At 44.8% G+C, this 20,845-nt stretch overlaps 1 protein-coding gene across 1 annotated transcript in view; it reads left to right on the forward strand.

The window, feature by feature from the left end:
* Positions 1 to 1,490: 1,490 nt before the first annotated feature.
* The window catches only part of CACNB4 (calcium voltage-gated channel auxiliary subunit beta 4), a 254,356-nt gene continuing 235,001 nt past the window's right edge, over positions 1,491 to 20,845 (forward strand). The window contains exons 1-2 of the mRNA XM_047869342.1: positions 1,491 to 1,592; positions 1,819 to 1,902. Of these exons, the coding sequence (XP_047725298.1) occupies positions 1,584 to 1,592; positions 1,819 to 1,902 (93 nt within the window). The 5' untranslated portion in view covers positions 1,491 to 1,583. The remainder of the gene's footprint in view (positions 1,593 to 1,818; positions 1,903 to 20,845) is intronic.

The following is a 20,845-nucleotide window of genomic DNA, read 5'->3' on the forward strand; positions in this document are numbered from 1 at the left end:
TGTGCGCGCGCGCGTGTGTAAGTGCGCGACGACAGACTAGTTTTAGACTGTTACAAAGAAATGAAGGTCTGGATTAAGTGAAGAAGGCGGGAATGGAAAGGAAGTGTTTGGTGGGTGGTAACATAATCAGGACCTCAATATGCGGCCAATTGTTTCCACCAAAAATAATACTAGAATACAAGGTGACATGGGCTGATTTAGCAGTTTGAGTTACTATATATATTTTGATGGGTTTCTCATGCAGTATCTATAGTTAAATGAGGTCTCTTTATTTTTGACTTCTCACATATTTTTCTTCCCTCTTCTTATTACTTCAAATTCCTCTTCTCCACAGTTTGCTTTTGCTTTGATTTCAAATTAACCTCTTATATGTATTTGCAGGAAGAAACCAAGGGGTGCAACAATGGCACGGATCGTGGATGGTTTCAGGGATGAGTTTCTTCCCTTGAAAACAGCTATCCGCGTAGAAATGGGAGGCACGTGGCCAACTCTGGCTTTTTAGCAGGTCTAACATGACCTTCAAAACTCCTTAGGACACGCCAGTCTCCTGCGAGGCTGCATCTCCCATTAGGCTGGCAGGTTCTCCTGCGGCCGCCTGGATGTGTTGGCTCCGGGTTGTGAAAATAGAGTTGACCGAACAGTACAAAAACACAGACAAAAAACAAACCAGAAACCCCCATGCCTTACCATGGCGGGCTGATGAGTGAAGTCGTGCAAGGAAGGTTCTGCTCGTGCCCTTTTAAAATTCCAGTGCAACACACACACACACACACACACACACACACACACACACACCCGCGCGCGCCCGGTCGGCTCTTCCCACTCCCTGCCACACTGCACCAGCGTCCCTCCCCAAGTCCTGATTCATGAACCGTGCCACCTTTGTCTCATTTGAAACTGTGCAGACTATTTTAATCCTTCCACCCCCACCCCAGATTCCCCCCCTCTCCATCCTCTGGAAAGCTCTGATGTAAGGCGCTCGCTAGGTGGGGGAGCGCTTCTCCCGGTCGGCTCGGGTAGGCGAGATCCCCAGAAGCCCCCTCCGCGGGACCTCTGCCCGCCGGGCCGTGACCCGGGGACCCCGCTGAGGGCGCGGGAGAAGCGCCTTGGTCCCTTTAAGGTGTCTTGCTCTCCGAGGTGCGGGCAGGGAGCCCGGGAGCCGGTGCGGGTCTCGCTGCCGCCCTCCTCTCCTCCCGCTCCCCGGCCTCCGGGGGCCTGCCCGCCCTCCGCCCGCCGCGCGCCGGCCCGCCATGCGGCTGTGAACCATGTCCTCCTCCTACGCCAAGAACGGGCCGGCCGACGGGCCGCACTCCCCCACCGCTCAGGTACCGCCCCCTCCTCCTCCCCCCTCCCGCCCCGGCGGCCCGAGCGCGCCCCGCCTTCGTGCGGGCAGCGCGGGGCCCCCAGTCCTGAGAGTCGGCCGCCGCGCGCTCCCACCCCTCCTCCTCGTCCCTCTCCTCCAGCTCCTCCTCTGCCTCCTCCTCCTCCTCACCTCGTCCGTCTCAGCGCTCCCGCTCTGGAGCCCGCAGCCTTCCCCAGCCGATGCCGGGGACCCGGACCCCGCGCCCCGAGAGTCTTTGTTAATGGATGTGGTGGGTGCTCGCGGGCTGCTCTCCTCGGGCATCGTTGCAGCCGTCGAGGCTCGTGGTGGGGGGGTGGGGGTGGAGGCTGTATCTGGGGACCGCCGAGGAGATTGGGGTACGGGCTCTGGGAGACCCTGGGGAGCTGGTCCGGAGGCGGACGCTGGCCCGGGGTGGTCGTCCGGCTCCGCGCTGCGGTCCTCACCGGCTTCTCTCTGGCCCCGTGTGTCGAGTCCAGGTGGCCCGAGGCACCACGACCCGGAGGAGCAGGTTGAAAAGATCCGATGGCAGCACCACTTCGACCAGCTTCATCCTCAGACAGGTAGGAGGCGGGCGCGGGGAGACCGCGCGGCGGCAGGTTGGGGAGAAGGCCCGGTGCGGGGCGCGGGGGTCCGGGAGCCGAGCGCTGCCACCCAGAGTGCGAGCGGCGGGTAGAGTCTCTTTGCGCCCCTTTCCGGCCGGGGCCGGGCGCTCCCGCCGCGTCCTGCTTCCGCATCCCCCTGCGCGCAAAGTCTTCCCGGCCGGGCGGCTCCGCATCGCCCTCGAAGTTTGTGCGTTCGAATGCGAGTTGCTGGGGACCCGGTGTAGGGCAGGGATGTTGAATTTAAGACTGAAAGTATTTCTAGTTGCACTTTCCGTGTGTGGTAACGTCTTCAAGTCGCGTACTTGACTTTGAGTAACCAGAGCCCCAGGGGCCCCGCACACGGTTTAATTTGGCTGACAGGTCGGGGTCTCTGCTGTTTGTCGTATTTCGAATACTCTTCTTAGTGTGGGTCTTGGGAGAGATCTGCCAGCTCTGGTCAAATGAAAGACGCTTTGAGCAGAAAGTTTGGTGTCACTTGGGACCTCTGCTTTGGTTCGCTTAGCTAGGGAAAAAAGACTGCCCAGACCTGGTTCTATTGAAATAAGCAAAGGTCGGCACTCAGTTCGAGGGTCTGGGTGGTACTACACTTCGTGTTTGTTTTCTTCGTAGTTGTTTCCGTCTGTGTAGTTCTAGTGAGCGTTCTGTGTGCTAAAACATCGCCGATTACACTGAATGCTTAGGTCTCTTTCACCTTGACACAGGAGATTGGTCCTTAATTTTCTACTGCCCATGTGCTGTAAATGAAACCATCTCTACATAGCTGCTGGGTGCTAGCGAGATCTTGCAAAAGTGAGTCACCTTGATCTCTCTTTGGAGCGGAAAAACTCTGGAGGTGTGTGCTTTCAGGGTGGTTTAGGAATACTTTGGTTGTGGCCCCAAGACGCTTTTATCCCAGGCTCTGCTGTGGGCTGCTGGAGTGACCTTGGGAAGTTCTTTTCCCTCTAGGTCACTGAGAGCATTGTGTAATATGTTTTTAACCAATGATGGCAGCTGGGGTGTGTTTCCTTAGTGATTATCATCAATTTAAACATTATCTAGGACAAATGGGCTTTAGATTCAAAATTGGACTCAGACTTCTCCTAAAGGGTTTAGAAAGCATATTTAGATAATATTTATTATGCAGTACTCATTTTCTGCAAACAGATTGTTACCACTACTGTTTTTAATTCAGGGAGCACCAAGTATTTACATTCTTCAAGTAAATATATTTTGGATCCTGAATTCGTTCTAAAAGTGCATTCTATTCCCTTTGCAGTGCGTAGATCATTTGTGCATTTGATAAAGCGAAGACATTCTTCATCTTTAAAAAATTTTTCACTTATGTGACTGAGATCTTGTTGATGTTTATTTTGTAGGTGCCTATTTTTGGTGGTGTTTTATTGTTGCAAATTCTTAGAAATACTAATTATACAGCAGTGTATTCTGTGAGCTGTTTGACTAAAACTTTTGAGTTCATCTTAACTGTCACTTCACTAATGCTTTAGACTTCCAACCACAAACAAAACAATCAATATTTTTTCTAATATCCTTATTCTTTCCTCAGTTTACTCCAATAAATGAGACAATGCATGGATAAGTTCTTGATAAGTGTGTTGCTATGTATTGTCTTAAAAATGTAAAAAGTATTGCATGCTAATAATTTTGGGAGTAATTTAAACCGGTGCAATGTATAGGACAAATATGTTTCATTAATCTTTCTGAAACTGGGATTTGTTGATTTAATAAAATGGTCTAATTTAAATATAGAAGTTAGTTGTAATTGCATGATATATACAATCTTTTTCTTTTCTGTGTAAAAATAATACATAATTTTTGTGAACACTTACAGTTGAGTAAGTATCCTACACATGATCTTGATTAAAAATGACATAATGGACCCTTCTCTAATGGCTACAATAAAAATAACAGAGGGATTTTATTTCTTTGACAAGCTATGGAAAGTTACTGCAAATGGAAGTTAACTGTGTTTTTTGAAATAAAATTGAAGAGTTTTCACCTGAGTGCCAAAGTATTTTTTTAAAAAGCACAGTAGCTGTTTATGTTATTAGAGCCTTCTTATTTGTAGAATGACTAATGATTTATTGTTTTTGAATTCTTGGTACACTGAAGTGATGGGATTTCTTGGTGATATCTCACAGTCTGTGTGATGCCTTTGCACATGAAGAAGACAGTGGGGATGCCAGTAAAATAGTGCTGCTCATTTTTGTATCCTGTTATTTACAAAATTAGAGAGGGAAAGCGTTCACTAAAAAAAAAAAAAAAATGATGTGTCGAATCAGATGGGTCATATGGGGCTGATGGTGAAGCACAGAGGACAGTTGGCAAATAAAATAAAACAGTTTATTTTATTGTCACCTAGTAAAATTGTTTAATCTTTATTTTTTCTTTTTATTATTATTTTTTTAAACACTTTTTAATGTTTATTTATTTTTGAGAGAGAGATACAGAGCGGGAAGCAGGGGAGGGGCAGAGAGAGACACACACAGAATCCAAAGCAGGCTCCAGGTTCCAAGCTGTGCACAGAGCCCAATGTGGGGCTCGAAGTCACGAACCGCAAGATAGTGACCTGAACGAAGTCAGACGCTTAACTGACTGAGCCACCCAGGCGCCACTTATTATTATTGTTAAAGTCTTCTTCAAACTGGTAAAAAGTTGTAGTGTTTGTGTGTGTACATGCACGCATACACATGCACACATGTGAGTCGGGCTGAAAACAAGCAAACTGAGAAAGTGAGCCTGCCTCCACTCTGACGACTGCTCACAAAGTCTCTCTCGAATCTGTGACCTTGTTTCGTGGGCTACTAGATTGCTGGTCTCCACAATCTAGGAGGGATGGAGATTTTGGAATGAATCCAGGAAACAACTAAATGGTTTCTTTGAGGAAAGGTGAGAAGATTAAGTATTTTGCCACGATAAGAATAAAGAGAGCTCGGGGTAACCCAGTAGTGGTCTTCAAAGTGTACACAAAGACATTCTTTGGAAATGTGATGGACTGTTCTCCTTTTTCATTGAGCAAGGAACTCAAGAATTGCATGACTTCATTAAGACTGTTGCTATCATTGAAATGGCTTTCCAATGAGGCCGTAGATTTTTTTCCTAGGAGATCACTTGTGACAGGCCATTTGTGAGTGGATTCTTTATTCATGTTTTAAAATTTTAGGAAGCACTTATTTAAAAAAATAAGCTGTCAGCACAGAGCCCAATGTGGGGCTGAAACTCACGAACCTGAGTCAAAGTCAGACGCTAAACTGATTGAGCCACCCAGGCTCCTCTAGGAAGCACTTATTAAACATCTGCTCGTTGCCCAGCACTGTGCTAGATGCTATGGAAGAGGAATGAAAAGACAGAGTCCCCGTACCCAAAGGATTTTATAATCTACTTACGGAGACATAGATATATACACACAACATAGTGAACTGTAGCAAGGAATTAGGGTGTGGGCAAAATGGCCATATGCACTGAATATTGTAATACTCTGGGTGTCACTGCACATAGAGTTGCTGTGATGGAGTACTCCAGGTTACTCTCACTGAGGTTATCCCAGTTTTCTCCCCCCTGGGGTTCAAAGAGAAAATCTGGTCAGAGTGTGATTATTCTGTTGACCTCTCCTTGTTAAGGCTGCCCTTATCAGTACTGCAAGTCTTCTAAGGCCTGGCCCCTACTAGTTTGCAGCCTTGTCTTAAACCATTATCTTCTAGCTTTGGGCACAGGTCTTGCACACACCACCTTCCCTTCTGCCATTGGCCCTTTGTACATGCTGAGCCCTCTGTGTGGAGGGCTCTTGTTCTCCGTTCTGCCAAGTTAATTTTTAATCTTTGTTGAGACCTAAGTTTAGTCTTCACCTCTTTTTTACTACTTTTTATATTTACTTATGTATTTATGTATGTACGTATTTATTTATTGATTTATTTTGAGAGAGAGAGAGAGAGAGAGAGTGCAAGTGGGGGAGAGGGGCAGAGGCAGAGAGAGAATCTTAAACAGGCTCCATGCTCAATGCGGCGTTGGATGTGGGGCCCAATGCCATGATCCTTGGGTCATGACCTGAGCCGCAATTAAGAGTTGGACGATCAACCAACTGAGCCAGCCAGGCACCCTCTAGTCTTCATTTCTTTTTCTAATCTCTTTGATGATGTCAGTTCCTTAACCACGTACCTCATTCCAGAGTGCATTTTGCCAGGTCTCAGTAGATTTCTCTGTTAATGTCTGTCCCCTCATCCAGATAATAAGTACCACTGGGGCAGGGACATACCTGCATTTGGTGCACTTGATTGTCTTTGTACCCTAAGCATTTAGCGTAGTAGATGTTCAATAAGTATTTATTTGGATGAATGAAGGAGCGGATGGATGAGGACTAGCTTCATATATTTTAGGCGTGGCGTTGTGTTCTAACATTAAACTCTTTGTTTGATGGGGAGAAATTGACTCCTAACAAAACTTCCCCAAATTTAGTGGCTTAAAGCAACAACATTTTTTTTTTTTTTTTTAATTTCAGTGTGCTGTCCAGTTAGTTCTGTGTGGTGTTATCTGGGCACTGGCATGGCTGAAAGGTCTAAAATAGCCTCACACGTGTGGTTGGCAGTTGGTGCTGGCTGCTGGCTGAGAGCTCGACTAGAGGTTTTGGCAGGGGGCTCAGTCTTCCTCCACCTGGGCTCTCAGCATGATTGCTTGAACTTCCTTACAACATGGTGGCTGGGTTCCAAGAAGGGGCATCCCAAGAAGCAAAGGAGGAAGCTGCAGATTTTGTAAAACCTGCTGTTGAAAGCAACATGACATTCCTTCTGTTACAATCTTTAAATCAAAACAAAGGGCTAGCTCAGTTTCAAAGGAAGAAGAAATAGACTCTTGCCATGGGGTACAACAAGGTCACCTTACAAAAGAGCATGTAGAATGGAAGATATTCTGGCAGCCATCTTTGGAATCATCTACTCTAGATCAAAGAACCTTGGCTTTTTTTAGGTATGCTAAACAAACGATCATGATAATAATTCAGTAAGCCCACACTGTATTTAGAGATTTAAAACATATTTAGTTACTAAGTTGATACTATAATAAAACAAGCTGACAAAAACTTCTTTGGGTTATAATTTGGAGACACATTTCTCCAATAAAATGCAGATTCATCAACAGAAGGTATATGCTTTGTGCATAGCTCTAAGAATAATCATATGCCTAGAGACATGCATATATGCAAAATTTATCCATAAACTTAGAATCACAAAATTTTAGAACAGGAAGACATTGCAGAGGGAAAGTACTTCAGTTTCTCATTTTCAGATAAATAAAACAGAGACTCAAGGACAGAAAGGCTGTACTGACGTCACATCAGTAGTTGTAGAACAGAGACAGGGGATCTTACTCAGATCCTCCAGTTTTTCCACCACAACACACTTCATCCCTGAATAACCAGGATAGACATACAAACACAAAGATGTGGACACATGAAAAGACATATGGAGCTTATTCCTCTTAGATCCTAGAAATATTCTTACCTTATATGGTTACCGTGAGGAACAAAGCAACCACTGGAGAATCTCAAGACTGTAGTTTTTTCCCCAATTTTCTCATGAGATGGAATTTTTGTTTGCATGGTTCATGGTGGTTGGTTTGTTTGATTAGTAGTCATTGTATTAGCCAGTGCTAACTAGGAAATAAAACTACTTGCAATTTTGCAACTGAGGAACTTGAATGTAGCAACATGGTTAAATAGGCAGTGGGAGAGGTTGGAAACTAACCCTGGAGGTTAGCAACAGCAGGAAGCCACTGTTACCTCCAGGCTAGCAGGACAAGTAGAGGAAACTGTTACTGGAACACAGGGGCCAGAATCACCTGGTAGATACTGTAGCCACTGGGGTACTGTTTTATAGGAGCAAGAGACAGAGGACATACCTCACACTTGTTAGGATGGCTACAATCAGAAACACAAGAAGCAACAATGTAGGTGAGGATGTAGAGAAAAGGGAAGTTTTATGCCCTGTTGGTGGGAATGTAAATTAGTGCAGCCACTGTGGAAAACAGTATGGAGATTCCTCCAAAAAATTAAAAATAGGATAAATACCATATGACCTAGCAATCCCACTTCTGGGTATTTATCTAAAGAAAATGAAAACACGAACTTGAAAAGATATATGCATCCCCACATACATTGCATCCAGTGTTTATAATAGCCAAGGCATGGAAACAACCTAAGTGTTGATTGATGGATGAATGCATAAAGAAATTGTGGTATGTATATATACGATGGAATATTACTCAGCCATAAGAAAGAATGAAATCTTGCTATTTGTGATAATATGGATGGACCTTAAAGGCATTATGCGAAGTGAAAGAAGTCAAATAAGACAAATACTGTATGATCTCACTTGTATGTGGAATCTAAAAACCCTCCCCAAACCAAAAACCTAAAACAAAAACTGAGCTTATAAGACTGATGGTTGCCAGAGGCAGGGATGGGGGTATAGGTGAAATGGGTGAAGGGGTCAAAAGGTACAAACTTTCAGTTATGAAATAACTAAGTAATGGGGGATGTAATGTACAGCATGGTACATATAATTAATAATATCGTATTGCATATTTGCAAGTTGCTTAGAGAGTAGATCTTGAAAGTTCTCATTACAAGAAAAAAATGTATAACTATATATGATGATGGATGTTAACTAGAATTGTGATCATTTCACAAAATATAGAAATATTGTTATGTTGCATACCTAAAACTAATATAATGTTATTTGCCAATCATACCTCAATTAAAAGAGACACACACACACACACCTACAGAGGAGATGTAGCTTCTGCTAAAGAAGCCACTTGAGGGGAGAGAATGAGGAGTGACCCTCTGCCTCCCCCTCCTGGAGTATTTGCCCTTGACTGAGCCCAGCGGGAAGCCCGCTGACCTGGGAGCCTCGAAGCAGCCTGCAGACCTTGGCCCTCCTGAGAGAGAAAGCAGCACAGGGGAAGGGGAGAATGACCCTGAGGGAAACTGGCCAGGACCGGCACAACCATTGGTATATTTTAGCTGCATGGAAGACAATGATGAATCCGTCTCATTAGCAAAGTTGGAAGTTTCCTTTTGCTCTGGGAGTAGAACTTCCTGGCTAAATGGGATAGTACAGTTGAGATGAACCTGAGGGAAAAGTTCACACCTATTTCCTGTGCGAATTTCATCTGGAATGCATCTTCCCAAATTGAGACCTGGTAGACCAAGAAAGAGCTCTGCCTCTCGGGCAAACTGTCCTTTCTTTGTTCTTGCTCTTGGGCTTGAAGGAATGGAATGGGATTTACGAAGCTCCTTACTGAAAAATCCAATTACTGGGCAACTCACCTATTAACCAGTCACTTGTACATTTCTCTAAGTCCCTGTTCTTGGCTCACAGAGTTCCCTAAATTTCACTTTTGTGGAATAAAGAACTATTTATCCTTCACTTTAGGATGGTAAGATTTTATTGAACCTTAGATAAATTTTGATTGAAATTTTAATCTTTCTAGAAAGTTGTAGGATGCTGTGCAGACACTTAAGTTGAAAATAACCTTGGTTTTACCGTGACTCCCCCCTCCCTTACTTACTCCACCGGTGCCACAGGCAGTGTCGTCTGTAGGTGCTAAGGAGCAGAGACTTCTGTTTCATCGAGGGCCAAAGCAAGGGTGGACTAAAGAGAATGTGGTTTAGTCAAACCGTGTGGGTGGCTGGTTGTAGAAATCAGTCCCCCTACTTCTGGGGAGTCTACCAACCCAGTGGTGTTCCTGGATGCAGCCACCCTAGTTCTGACCCACCTTTTCTGGCTGACGTTGTAGCATTATCCAGTCTCCTCACCTACGTCCTAGTTTGGCCATTTCTTGGTCTCATTTCTGCAGTGCAGACTACTAACCAGGGCGAGCAGGCTTGCATTTCACTCAGATTCCCTGAAGACCCTAGGAAGTATCAGAAGGCGTGTGCTCAGAGGGGCAGGCGTGCAGGCCCCATTCTTCTTTCAGTGTTTGCCGCTGCATGCTGTTTTTAAGGCAACGTCTTGGAGCAGAGTATTTCCTAGAACAGTGCCATGTTCTCCGTCGCTCACACCTTTGCTGGAGCTTCCTTCCCAGCAGGAGTGTGTGCGCCGAGTGAATTACAGGCCTCGGAAACACAGATCCTCTGAGTTTGTCTTTCCTCACGGTGTGCCTGACAGAGATGCAGAGCACCTGGACGCTTTTCACTCCCTTTGCATCCAGGGTGTTGCACCAACATTTCCTCTGTGGGACCGTGCAGAGCACTTCCTTAACCAACCGTCCCAATTACACACTGTCTTTATAATACCTCTCCAGGTTAGAATACAGCCAATGGAGAAATCTCAAGAAGAGCTAGGTTGTTATGCACAAAGAACCCCTATAAAAACACGTTCTGATCTGAGCAGCTGGTATTGCCCTGCTTCACAGAGTTACCTGCTCGTGTACTTTGTGAACCAAGAAAACGTTGAGGTAGAATACGACACTGCCTTCTCGAAGAGTAAGTTGTGAACCTGACTACAGAGCAACACATCAGGAATTGTATGTGGATTTAACCATGTAAATGGGGCAGGAAGTGGGGATAGGACTAGAGACGTAAGCTGAGATTAAGGAAAAGGCGAAATTATTCCATTTTAAGGGAATAGTTTTATGGCTTTCAGGTAACAATAATGACAAGCTGTGTGCTATGGCAACCTGCTTTCAGAAATAGATAAGGCTTGGACACCTGGGGGGCTTAGTCGGTTAAGCATTTGACTCTTGATTTCAGGTCAGGTCATGATCTCATGGTTCATTAGATCGAGCCCCCCATCAGGCTCTGCAGGGACAGTGCGGATTCTGTCTCTCCGTCTCTCTCTTCCCCTCCCCCACCAAGTAAATAAACAAACATTAAAAAAAAAAAAAAGAAATATAGAAGGCTGATACTTTATCAACACCTGGCTTGAATATAGAACTGGCTTTGAAATTCCTTGAACATCGTTGTCGTATGAACTAGAGTAAATGTGCCCATCTGCAAACTTTCTTATTTTCTTGAACGTGTCCTTTCTTATTACCACATACACAGAGCAGAGGCGATTACTTGACTCTGAAGGGGGCGTTCAGCACTTGTACTTTATGCACCGAAAGCATTAATTAGTTCGGGGCTGTACAGCTTACGTGACAACTAATGAATGTGTCTGATCCTATCACTGTAATCATTTGGATGACCAGCAGGGCCTGTGTTATTTCTCATTTTATGTTCTTTGCTGGTGCGGGCATCTTTCTCGAGGGCTGCAGTCTAATAGCTGGACCATCAGCCTTTGTTTGGAGAGGAAAGATTTTGTAAACATGAACTTGGAAAGAATCTGCATTTTTCTGGGTTGTCAAAATCACTAGAAATGGTGAATTTGTGTAGTGTTCACTGTGTCCAAATAGTATAATAGTATTTTTAAACTCCTTAGGAAAAATTTGTTTGCAGTGTCTTTTTTAGTACTGGAAAGACCAGCAGTAATGGAAATTCATAGTAGCTTACGTAGGTGAATGTGTCATACCCTCTACTTTCCTCTCGAATGGCCGCGTGCTGATGTCGACAACTCAGATGCTGGTAATGTTTCCAAATCAAACAGGTGGGTAAAACAGTCACCGTTGCTAGAACACTCTGAAGGCATGACTTTCTCACCTGGCCTCTTAGTGTGTATGTGTGGAACAGAGAGGGGGAAGTCATTCTTACAGGAATTCAGAGGCTGTCTTTTGTTATCAACATAATCTAATTTTAGAACATGGTCATCACCCCCAAAAGAAATCTTGTACCCATTATCAGTCATTTTCCATGCTCCTCCCCACCCCTAGGCAACTATTGATCTGTTAGTCTCTATGTCGATAGATTTACCTCTACTGGACATTTCATATAACTGGAATCATATAAGAAAATGTGATCTTTTGTGAGTGGCTTCAGTGTTTTTTGTTTTTTTTTTTCATTAACATATTCTCTACACCAGCCTGAGGTTTTCTAGTTGTAACCCCTGGTCTAAATGTGCAGATGTTGGCTCACTTGTGTTAAGGGACTTGCCTTTCCTTAAGCGTATGCTCCAGAGAGCTTTTCAAGTCATGGTGTTGAATGGGGATAATCATAATTATACTTATATTTATTGTGGAGCTACAGTCTCAGGTCATAGAGCTGAATTTTGTCGGGGGCAAAACTATTTGACCTGCGTGGAAATCAAGTCCCTGACCCTGGCCTCCTTGTCATCAGGATTGAACAAAACTGAGTTACGGTCATCTATCGAAGGGGATTTATATAATAGGATGAGATCACTGGGATTAAAAAAGTGAGTAATGTAAGTAGTTATTGCCATCATTTTCAATAATTTTTCATAATAGAAATGTCTTGAATACTTACAATCCAAAATACTTTCAAAATTTTATCTAGGTGTTTGTAATAACTCCACTCTGGTAATTATAATGTTTATTCCTTGGGAGATACAATTAAGGAGAAAGCAGAGTGCTCAAGTCCCAAGCTAAGTACAATATTTATGGGACTTATTGGGTACATAAAACTGTACTCTTTATGTGGCAGGTGCTGCTCAATTATATTTGAGCACTTCCCTGGGGGACAAAAGTCAATTATCAACACAGTCGTGTGGGAGAGAAATAGGTCAGCTGCAAATATTCTCTGCTAATTTCAGAAAGCTTGAGGGGTGATTTAGTTTGGGGGATATTTTTTTTGTTCTTTTGGTCTCTGTGCTATAGGGAGACCTTCTGGTAGGGAAGGCTCAGTTTTTCATTTGGTATTGGTTGTCATATTCATTTACTTCATTAAAAAAATTTTTTTTAATGTTTATTCTTGAAAGAGACAGAGAGAAAAAAAAAAAACATGAGCGGGGGAGGGGCAGAGAGAGAGGGAGACACAGAATCTGAAGCAGGCTCCAGGCTCCAAACTGCCAGCAGAGAGCCCGACGCGGGGCTCAAACCCACAAGCTGTGAGACCATGACCTGAACTGAAGTTGGATGTGTAACCGACTGAGCCACCCAGCCCCCCCCCCATTCACTTACTTTAATATAATATAAATATTGCTTTTGATCCTGTAAAATGAAAATTAAACCAAATAATATCTTTTTTACTTTATTTTTTTAAACCAAATAATATCTTTTTAAAAATGAGGTCAAAAACACGTTCTAAGAGTAATTGTACCTTGTAGGGGCGTTCTTATTACTATTGCTATTTTTACACTAACCGAATAAAATGCAAATTTCATATTCCAAGTATTTTGTTTACTGTTTCTACATAAGAAGAGTAAAAAGTACTGGTTGTAAAAAAAAAAAAAAAAGGACATTGGGGTTTAAAAAATTAGGTTTATTTTTTTTTATTGTGGTAAAATATACATAACAGGAAATTTTACCATTTTAGCCAATCTTAAATGTATAGTTCAGTGGCATTAAGTGTATTTACCAGTGTTATTTTTTTTTTAGTGGATGTGCGGGTTGTTTAAAAAGTGTAAGCAGGCAAACCTAAATATATCCAACTTATAAATATGCTAAAAACATCCACCTGGAGAGGCCTCCCACCACGTCTGTGGCCTTGTTAAAAGCACAGGCAGCAGCAGAAAACAGACTTCTAAGTGCTTCACGAAGCTGTGGCTCCTGGTTGAGAAAACCCAAGAAGCAGCCATCCAGAAGCGGAAGTGCCCTGGAACCCCACGGGCCCGGGTGGGCTTGGGAAACTAGGGCTGTGACAGGGGGCCTGTGCCAGTGGTGGTGTTGCCCTGGAATACCTGTTTTTACATGCCCGAATGCTTTTCTTCTTCCTCCACTCACTGACGTCCAAGCACCTTCAAGATGATTTGGGTTAACGAGCAGCCTATTTGAAAAATATGCTTGTTCCCAGGAGTCAGGCGGCTCTAGTCATTCACACAGTACTGTAGTTTGACTTCCTGTTTACAATCCTTAAAAGACCCGCCACAACAAAGCAGACACGGTCCCCAAGAAAGACCCCAGTCTCCCTGAGTCTGTTTGTCCTTTCTCACAGTCGCCTCCCCTTCCCTTCCCATCCAAACTTGTCCCCTCTGCCCCTGCTATAAGCACACGCACCCGAACTTGGACTCAGCCCCTGCTGTCTCGCCTCCACCCACTCAGCCATGCCATTCCTTCTCCTTGAGGAAGGTCTCATCATTTCCACCTGGTGATGATTTTAGCATCGGTCAAACCCCTCTAGAACCTTCTCCCCCATAAAACTCTGTAGTATGGCTCCAGATCTCCTTCTGTGGCGTTCGCTGGCATTCTGTTTTGACTCTTCTCCTTGTGTAACCTGGGTGTCCCCATACCCCACCAGCCTGCGGGTCTCCGTGGACACTGTCACTTACGAATCTTGTGGGAAAGAGGACGGAGGAGCAGGAGAAGTTGTAGGACATCACCATTAATAATCCGCATTTCACTTGTTCACCTTTCCTACCTATAGGTAGACACAGGACCTTAACACCTGCCTCCTACTATCTTGTCCATTTTTTCTGGGGGTCGAGGGGGTGCTCACAACTCTGTCCCTCGTTGATGTCTGCTGCCACAGCCTTTGAGGAAGGCTTCTTGTGCTGCAGTTGCTCTGCCTTAGTCTTTGAGAACACTGCTTTCTGCCAACTAAGATGCTGCTTCTCAGGCAAAACCTAGAAGGTAACAAATAGCACCATGCCCTTCAGCCTCCCTGGACAAGCTGTGTTCCAGACGTCCTCAACTCTGGATCACACTCTGTCCCCTGGGCACTCCCTGTGCCCTGCATGTCAAAGATTCCCTTGTAAAGCCAGCTTCTGTACTTTTGGCCTGCATCTCTCTGTAGGGTCACACTGGGGAACAGGCACTATTCTGCCTCTGCCCCGGGAATGTACACAGGACTTGCTCCTGTAAGCCAACTCCCATGCATGTTGATCTGTACAAATTGATGTGGATACAAGCTTTGAATCCCTTAAAAATTTTTTCTTAACATTTATTTATTTTTTGAGAGACAGAGTGTGAGTGGGGGAGGGACAGGGAGAGAGGGAGTCACAGAATCTCAAGCAGGCTTCAGGTTCTGAGCTGCCAGCACAGAGCCCGATGTGGGGTTTGAACTCACGAACTGTGAGATCATGACCTGAGCCAAAGTTGGACGCTTAACAGACTGAGCCACCCAGGCTCCCCTCCCCTCCTTTTTAATGTTTATTTATTTTTGAAGGAGAGAGAGACACACACACACAGACAGACAGACAGAACATGAATGGGGGGGGCAGAGAGAGAGAGAGAGAGAGAGAGAGAGAGAGGCACAGAATCCAAAGCAGGCTCCAGGCTCTGAGCTGTGAGCACAGAGCCTGATGTGGGGCTTGAACTCACAAACCATGAGATCGTGACCTGAGCCAAAGTCAGATGCCCAACCGACTGAGCTGCCCAGGCGCCCCCGAATCTCTTTTTAGCCTCTGCTACAACATACTCATAATTAATTTATGTAGTTTTCTTTATTTTTGTTTTATGAATTTGTATTGGGGAGGTGAGTAGAAGAAGGAAGAGGAAAGGGAAGATGGTACTGGAGGCTGACTACTTTGAGAGTTAGTGCATGCCTGGGTGGGGTATCAGAATGGAGACCTTTGGATAGAAGGAGGCTCTGGGTGCCTGAGGAGAAGGACAGTGACCGGTGGGAGAGAGGGAAGTGAATGAGGATCCAACTTGGTCCATTTTAAGCTTTGTTCTGGAACTCTGTCAGTTGCAAGTAAACAGGAACTCAGCACAAATTGGCTAAGGCAAAACAGAGACTTATTGGCTCATGCAAGTAAAAAGTCCAGGGATAGGTCTGACCGGCTTCATGCATGGTTTGTTCTAGAAGTTCACGACTTCATCAGGGCTTCTGCTCCTTCCCTGTGCAGTTCCTTCAACACTGCATACTCTTCTGCGCTCCCTTCTGTGTGCTGCCTTGGACCTCGGGTTAACCCCTGTCACGGTGGTGGCAATAGCCACGGTGGTTCAGGATCTCTCATTAACCCACCGCCCTGTTCGGAGGAGCAGGTAGCCTTTCCTATCATAGCTCCAGCAGAAGAAGCTGCTGTCAGGAGACTGCCCGACGTCAGTAGTTGGCCACTCCTAGGGATGAGATTGGGGTCGCCCCATCATGGCTGAGAATGGGGAACACCAGTTCCCTAAGGGAGTTTTGGGAGCTCGTGGTAGATGGAGAGGAAAATGGGTGCTGTAAAAGCAGTCAGATGTTTACTCGAGGAAGGACTTTAATGTGAACCCCGGCAAATAATCAGAATTTCTTCCTTCTCCTGCTCCTCCTTTTTCTTCTTACCTCATGTTTTAACCATGTCATGGATTAAATTGGAATGTTTTACAATTGTGGAATACATATAGCATGAGACTTGGCATCTTCACCGCTTTTCAGTGTACAGTCCAGTGACTTTAGGTGTGTCTGAATTGTTGTGCTACTTTACCACCAGCTATCCTAAGTATAGCTTTGTGGGCTAATCTGGGAGTCTTTCTGTTGTAACATCCTCCTCCCTCCCTCCCTCCCTCCCTCCCTACCTCCCTTACTTTTCTTCCTTCCTTCCTTCCTTCCTTCCTTCCTTCCTTCCTTCCTTTTCTCCCTTCCTTCCTTTTCTCCCTTCCTTCCTTCCTTCCTTCCTTCCTTCCTTCCTTCCTTCCTTCCTTCCTCCCTCCCTCCCTTCCTCCCTTCCTTCCTCCCTCTCTTCCTTCCTTCCTTCCTTCCTTCCTTCCTTCCTTCCTTCCTTTTCTTCCTTCCTTCCTTCCTTTTCTTCCTCCCTCCCTCCCTTCCTCCCTCTCTTCCTTCCTTCCTTCCTTCCTTCCTTTTCTTCCTCCTTCCCTCCCTCCTTTCCTCCCTCCATTCTTTCCTTCCTCCCTCCCTTCCTTCCTTTCCTTCCTTCCTTCCTTCCTTCCTTTTCTTCCTTCCTTCCTTCCTTCCTTCCTTCCTTCCTTCCTTCCTTTCTTCCTTTTCTTCCTTCCTTCCTTCCTTTTCTTCCTCCCTCTCTTCCCTCTCTGAGCGAGGGCAGAGAGAGAGGGGGAGAGAGAATCCCATGAGGGGCAGAGAGAGGGAGAGAAGCAGGACTCAAGCTCACCTGATGTGGGGCATGAGCTCACAAACCCTGAGTCAGATGCTTAACTACACAAGGTACCCAGGAGCCCTGTAACATTGTTTCTTAGTAAAAAAATGTGTACACATTTCAGGGGTGCCTGGGTGGCTCAGTCAGTTAGGTGGCCGACTTCGTCTCAGGTTATGATCTCATGGTTCGTGGGTTTGAGTCCCACATTGGGGTCTGTATTGACAGCTCAGAGCCTGGAGTCTGCTTCAGATTCTGTGTCTCCCTCTCCCTGTGCCCCTCCCTTGCTCATGCTCTGTCTCTCTCAAAAATAAATGAACATTAAAAAAATATATATGTACCAAGATTCAAATAACCGACTAAACAATGAATTTCTGGGACACCATACATTAATAGAGGAATGACTACTGAAGTAATATTTCTCAGGACCTCTGTTTTTCTGTCTGCAAAATGGGGGTTTAAGTGGACAGGGCTAGTGACTTCTGAGGTTCCTTCAAGTACTAGTAATTATAGGACTTTATGTCTGTGTCTGCAAATGTGTGTAGTCAACTCCTATCTTGGGAGAAGACACTGTATTCTGTTGTTTCTGGGGCAATGCTGTGCCACTTAGCTGCTGAGATGAGCTCATAAAACGTGGGGTCGTTCAATATAAAGTATTATTGAAAGCATTAGATGAGGCTGTCCTTTTTAGATTGTAACAAAGAGAGGCTGCGGAGATGCTTACAAGAAGAAAGATAATTTGGGATAGAGCTGGAATTTCTAGATCTTTCAAGCATATGCGTACGGCATGAAAGGATAGAGTGGCTTGTCAAGAATGAAGTATTTGTGTAATGTGGTAAGATGGTTCTCAGATGTGCATCCTGGAGGCTATTAAGAGGAAGTCGGTGGAGTAGTGAGGCTCACACTGCTATGATTATCACAGCCATCAGGAAGAGCAAGTAGCTAATGGGGCTTTCAAACTATAATAAAGAATGACAAAAATTTCCATATTGAAACTTTGCTGAAGGTGAGTGGAACCGCAAGATTGATTTATATCATTTGAGAACACTGCATTAGGGGCTTTCGATATTGGCTTTCCTGCTTCTCCCTAGTTTCTCAGGGGCATGATGTTTAGCATTCGTCACTCAGCATGGCTTCCCATTTTCCAATAAATAAGGCAGGAATTTCTGTATTTAAGTGACATTAACTATTTAATAAGTACACTTTGGTGGATATTTTTATAACAGACCTCATATGTTCAAGTTGTCTGGGTAAGCTGGTGCACTCGACTGTTTCCTTTCTCATCCCTCTTCCACTCAGTGGCACATGCTCCTTATTTATTATTTAAAGATATATTTATATCCTGCCTTGTTCTAGAAATGACTTTAGTTAGCTTGTATGACCTCACCAGTGAATTAAATGAACTAAGGAGAAAATAAGGGTAAGAATGTGTGCTGAATACGCAACTCTCGTCAGTTGCTAGTTGGGAACCTCAAGTTTGACTCTGAACTTTCTAGGACCTACTTAAAGAGGAAAGCAAGATGACTTACAGGATGTATAATGTCCATGGGTAAAAGTGAAGTTGTTTAGGAAAAGCACGCTGAGAGTAGATATTCTCCCATGTTTTCATAATGCCGACACTGTGTAAGTCAGTAAGTTAAACCCTGAAGTGACACTTTATCATAATTCTGGAGTTGTTGCTTATAATACCCTTCAGTGGATAATGTTCCTCATCATGCTGGAGTGCACTTCAATAAAAGCAATTATGTGGGTGCCACTGATCTATGGTTCACTAGTGTCTGTGCTTCTCAACCTTGGCTGCCTATTAGTATCACCAGGTAAAAATATAAAAATCTGTGGGCCCAAGCTGCATTCCAGCTTAATTAAATCATGATTTCTGAGGATGGGACTCAGGCATCAGTGTTTTTTAAAATTCCTCAGGTGATGAATGCTGCTCTCTGGTCTCATGTAATCCAAGGGGAAGATTTTAGAGCAGCTGTTTTCAACCAGGATGTATTAGCATAAGTTAGGTGATATTGCAGTAATAAAAACTTCCTTGAAACAGCAACTACAGTAATAAAAGCTTGGTGTGCACACATACTCCGTGTATCTCCTGGGTTAGCTAGGGGTGTCCTTGGTGTTGTTCTCACTCCAATAGGGCAGCCATTCTCTGGAACATTTCTGTTTGCTGCAGAAGAGGGAATGAGAGACATGGTGGATCACACATTGGCTGTTGAAGCTCTGCTTGGACCTATACTAAGATATTGTAGCACTGAAACAAAAGGATACAATGTATATTTCTTGGTCACTTAACAGTCTGGAGGTAGATAGGCAGGTCAGAGTGGTAGGTGGCTCTATTCTGAGATCAGTGGTCCAAGGACCCAGGCTGGTGGACAGGCTCTGTCATTCTCAACATTTAGATTCCATCTTTGGGCCCAACGTGACTGGTACAGTCATCGCTATTTCCTAGGCAGCTCAAAGGCAAAAGAAGAGAATAAGCGGTTTCATTTTGAAGGGAATGACCTAGAAGTTGAACATATTTTTGTGCTCAAAACCCATTGGCCTGAACTTTGTCGTGAGGCTACATCTGCCTTCAAAGGAGGCTGAGAAATGTGGTCTCTAGCTGAATAGCCACGTGAAGGCTAGAAATCGTGACAGCTCTATTTCTGGTGAGAAAGAGAGACTCGATATTGGGGCCAGTTAGGCAGACAGTGCCCTATCACAGTTATGATTTGCAAAGTTTGGCTTTAAAATAAAAATTTCTTCAGGGGCGCCTGGGTGGCTCAGTCGGTTAAGCGTCTGACTTTGGCTCAGGTCATGATCTCACGGTCTGTGGGTTTGAGCCCTGCATTGGGCTCTGTGCTGACAGTTCAGAGCCTGCAGCCTGTTTTGGATTCTGTGTCTCCTCCTCTCTCTGCCCGCTCCCCACCCCCCCAACCCCATGCTCATGCTCTGTCTCTCTCTGTCTCTCAATAAGAAATAAATGTTAAAAAAAACCTTTTTTTAAAAGTAAAAATTTCTTCAAATGACATTTGCAGATGTCGCCGTTGGTAATCAACAGACTTGAAGGTGCTTTGATGGGGAGGGACTGTATCTGGACCACCCTCTCGGTTTCCTCCTCATGCTCTCTGCAGCAGTTCTAGAGGCATCTTGAAGGACCCATGAACATCAGTGATGTAGATGAACTGATGGTTCACATATGCTATAGACCATCTTCCCAAAATATTGTTCTTCATGGAAGCAAATTGGGATGGCATTGAAGTGATGGGTCTGAAGAATCCTTGCGGGCAGCTCTGTCTCCGAAAGGCATCTCAAATCCATCTACTTGTCTCCATCTGTCTTCTTTCACCAGCCTAGCTCCTCCTGTGAGCCTCCTCCTCTCTCTTCTGGCCTACCGAAAGAGCCTCCCTGCTTCCATTCATCACCCGATCCGTTCTTTACAGAACTGGCGGAGTTGTCTTTCTAAAAGGGAAATCAGATCATGCCATTCTCCGGTTTAAAACCCTCCAAATGGCTTTAAATTGTGTTAAAGTGTAATGTAAATTCCTTATTGTCTACAAGACTTTATCATGACAGGACGCCTGCCAGGCTGTCTTACTTCATCTGCCGCTCTCCTGCTTACTACCCTCCCCCCCCCCCACCGTCTCCCCAGCCCAGGCCTTCTTGGTGTTCTTTGAATAAACCAAGGTTAATCCTGTCTTTCGGCCTTTGCACCTCTGTCCTCTTGTCCTGGAATGCTCTTTCCCCAGCTCTGCACATGGTTGCTTCCTTCTCATTCTTCCCATCTCAGCCCAGACATTGCCTTCTTACACTTGTCTGGCTGCCCATCTAAGGCAGGCCCCCGCCTCCTGCGCTTACGTGCTCTCACATAACCTGAATTATGTATTCTTCCTTTTATTTATTCATTC

This window comes from Prionailurus viverrinus, chromosome C1, assembly GCF_022837055.1.
Source record: "Prionailurus viverrinus isolate Anna chromosome C1, UM_Priviv_1.0, whole genome shotgun sequence".
In the NCBI taxonomy this organism is placed as follows: domain Eukaryota; kingdom Metazoa; phylum Chordata; class Mammalia; order Carnivora; family Felidae; genus Prionailurus; species Prionailurus viverrinus.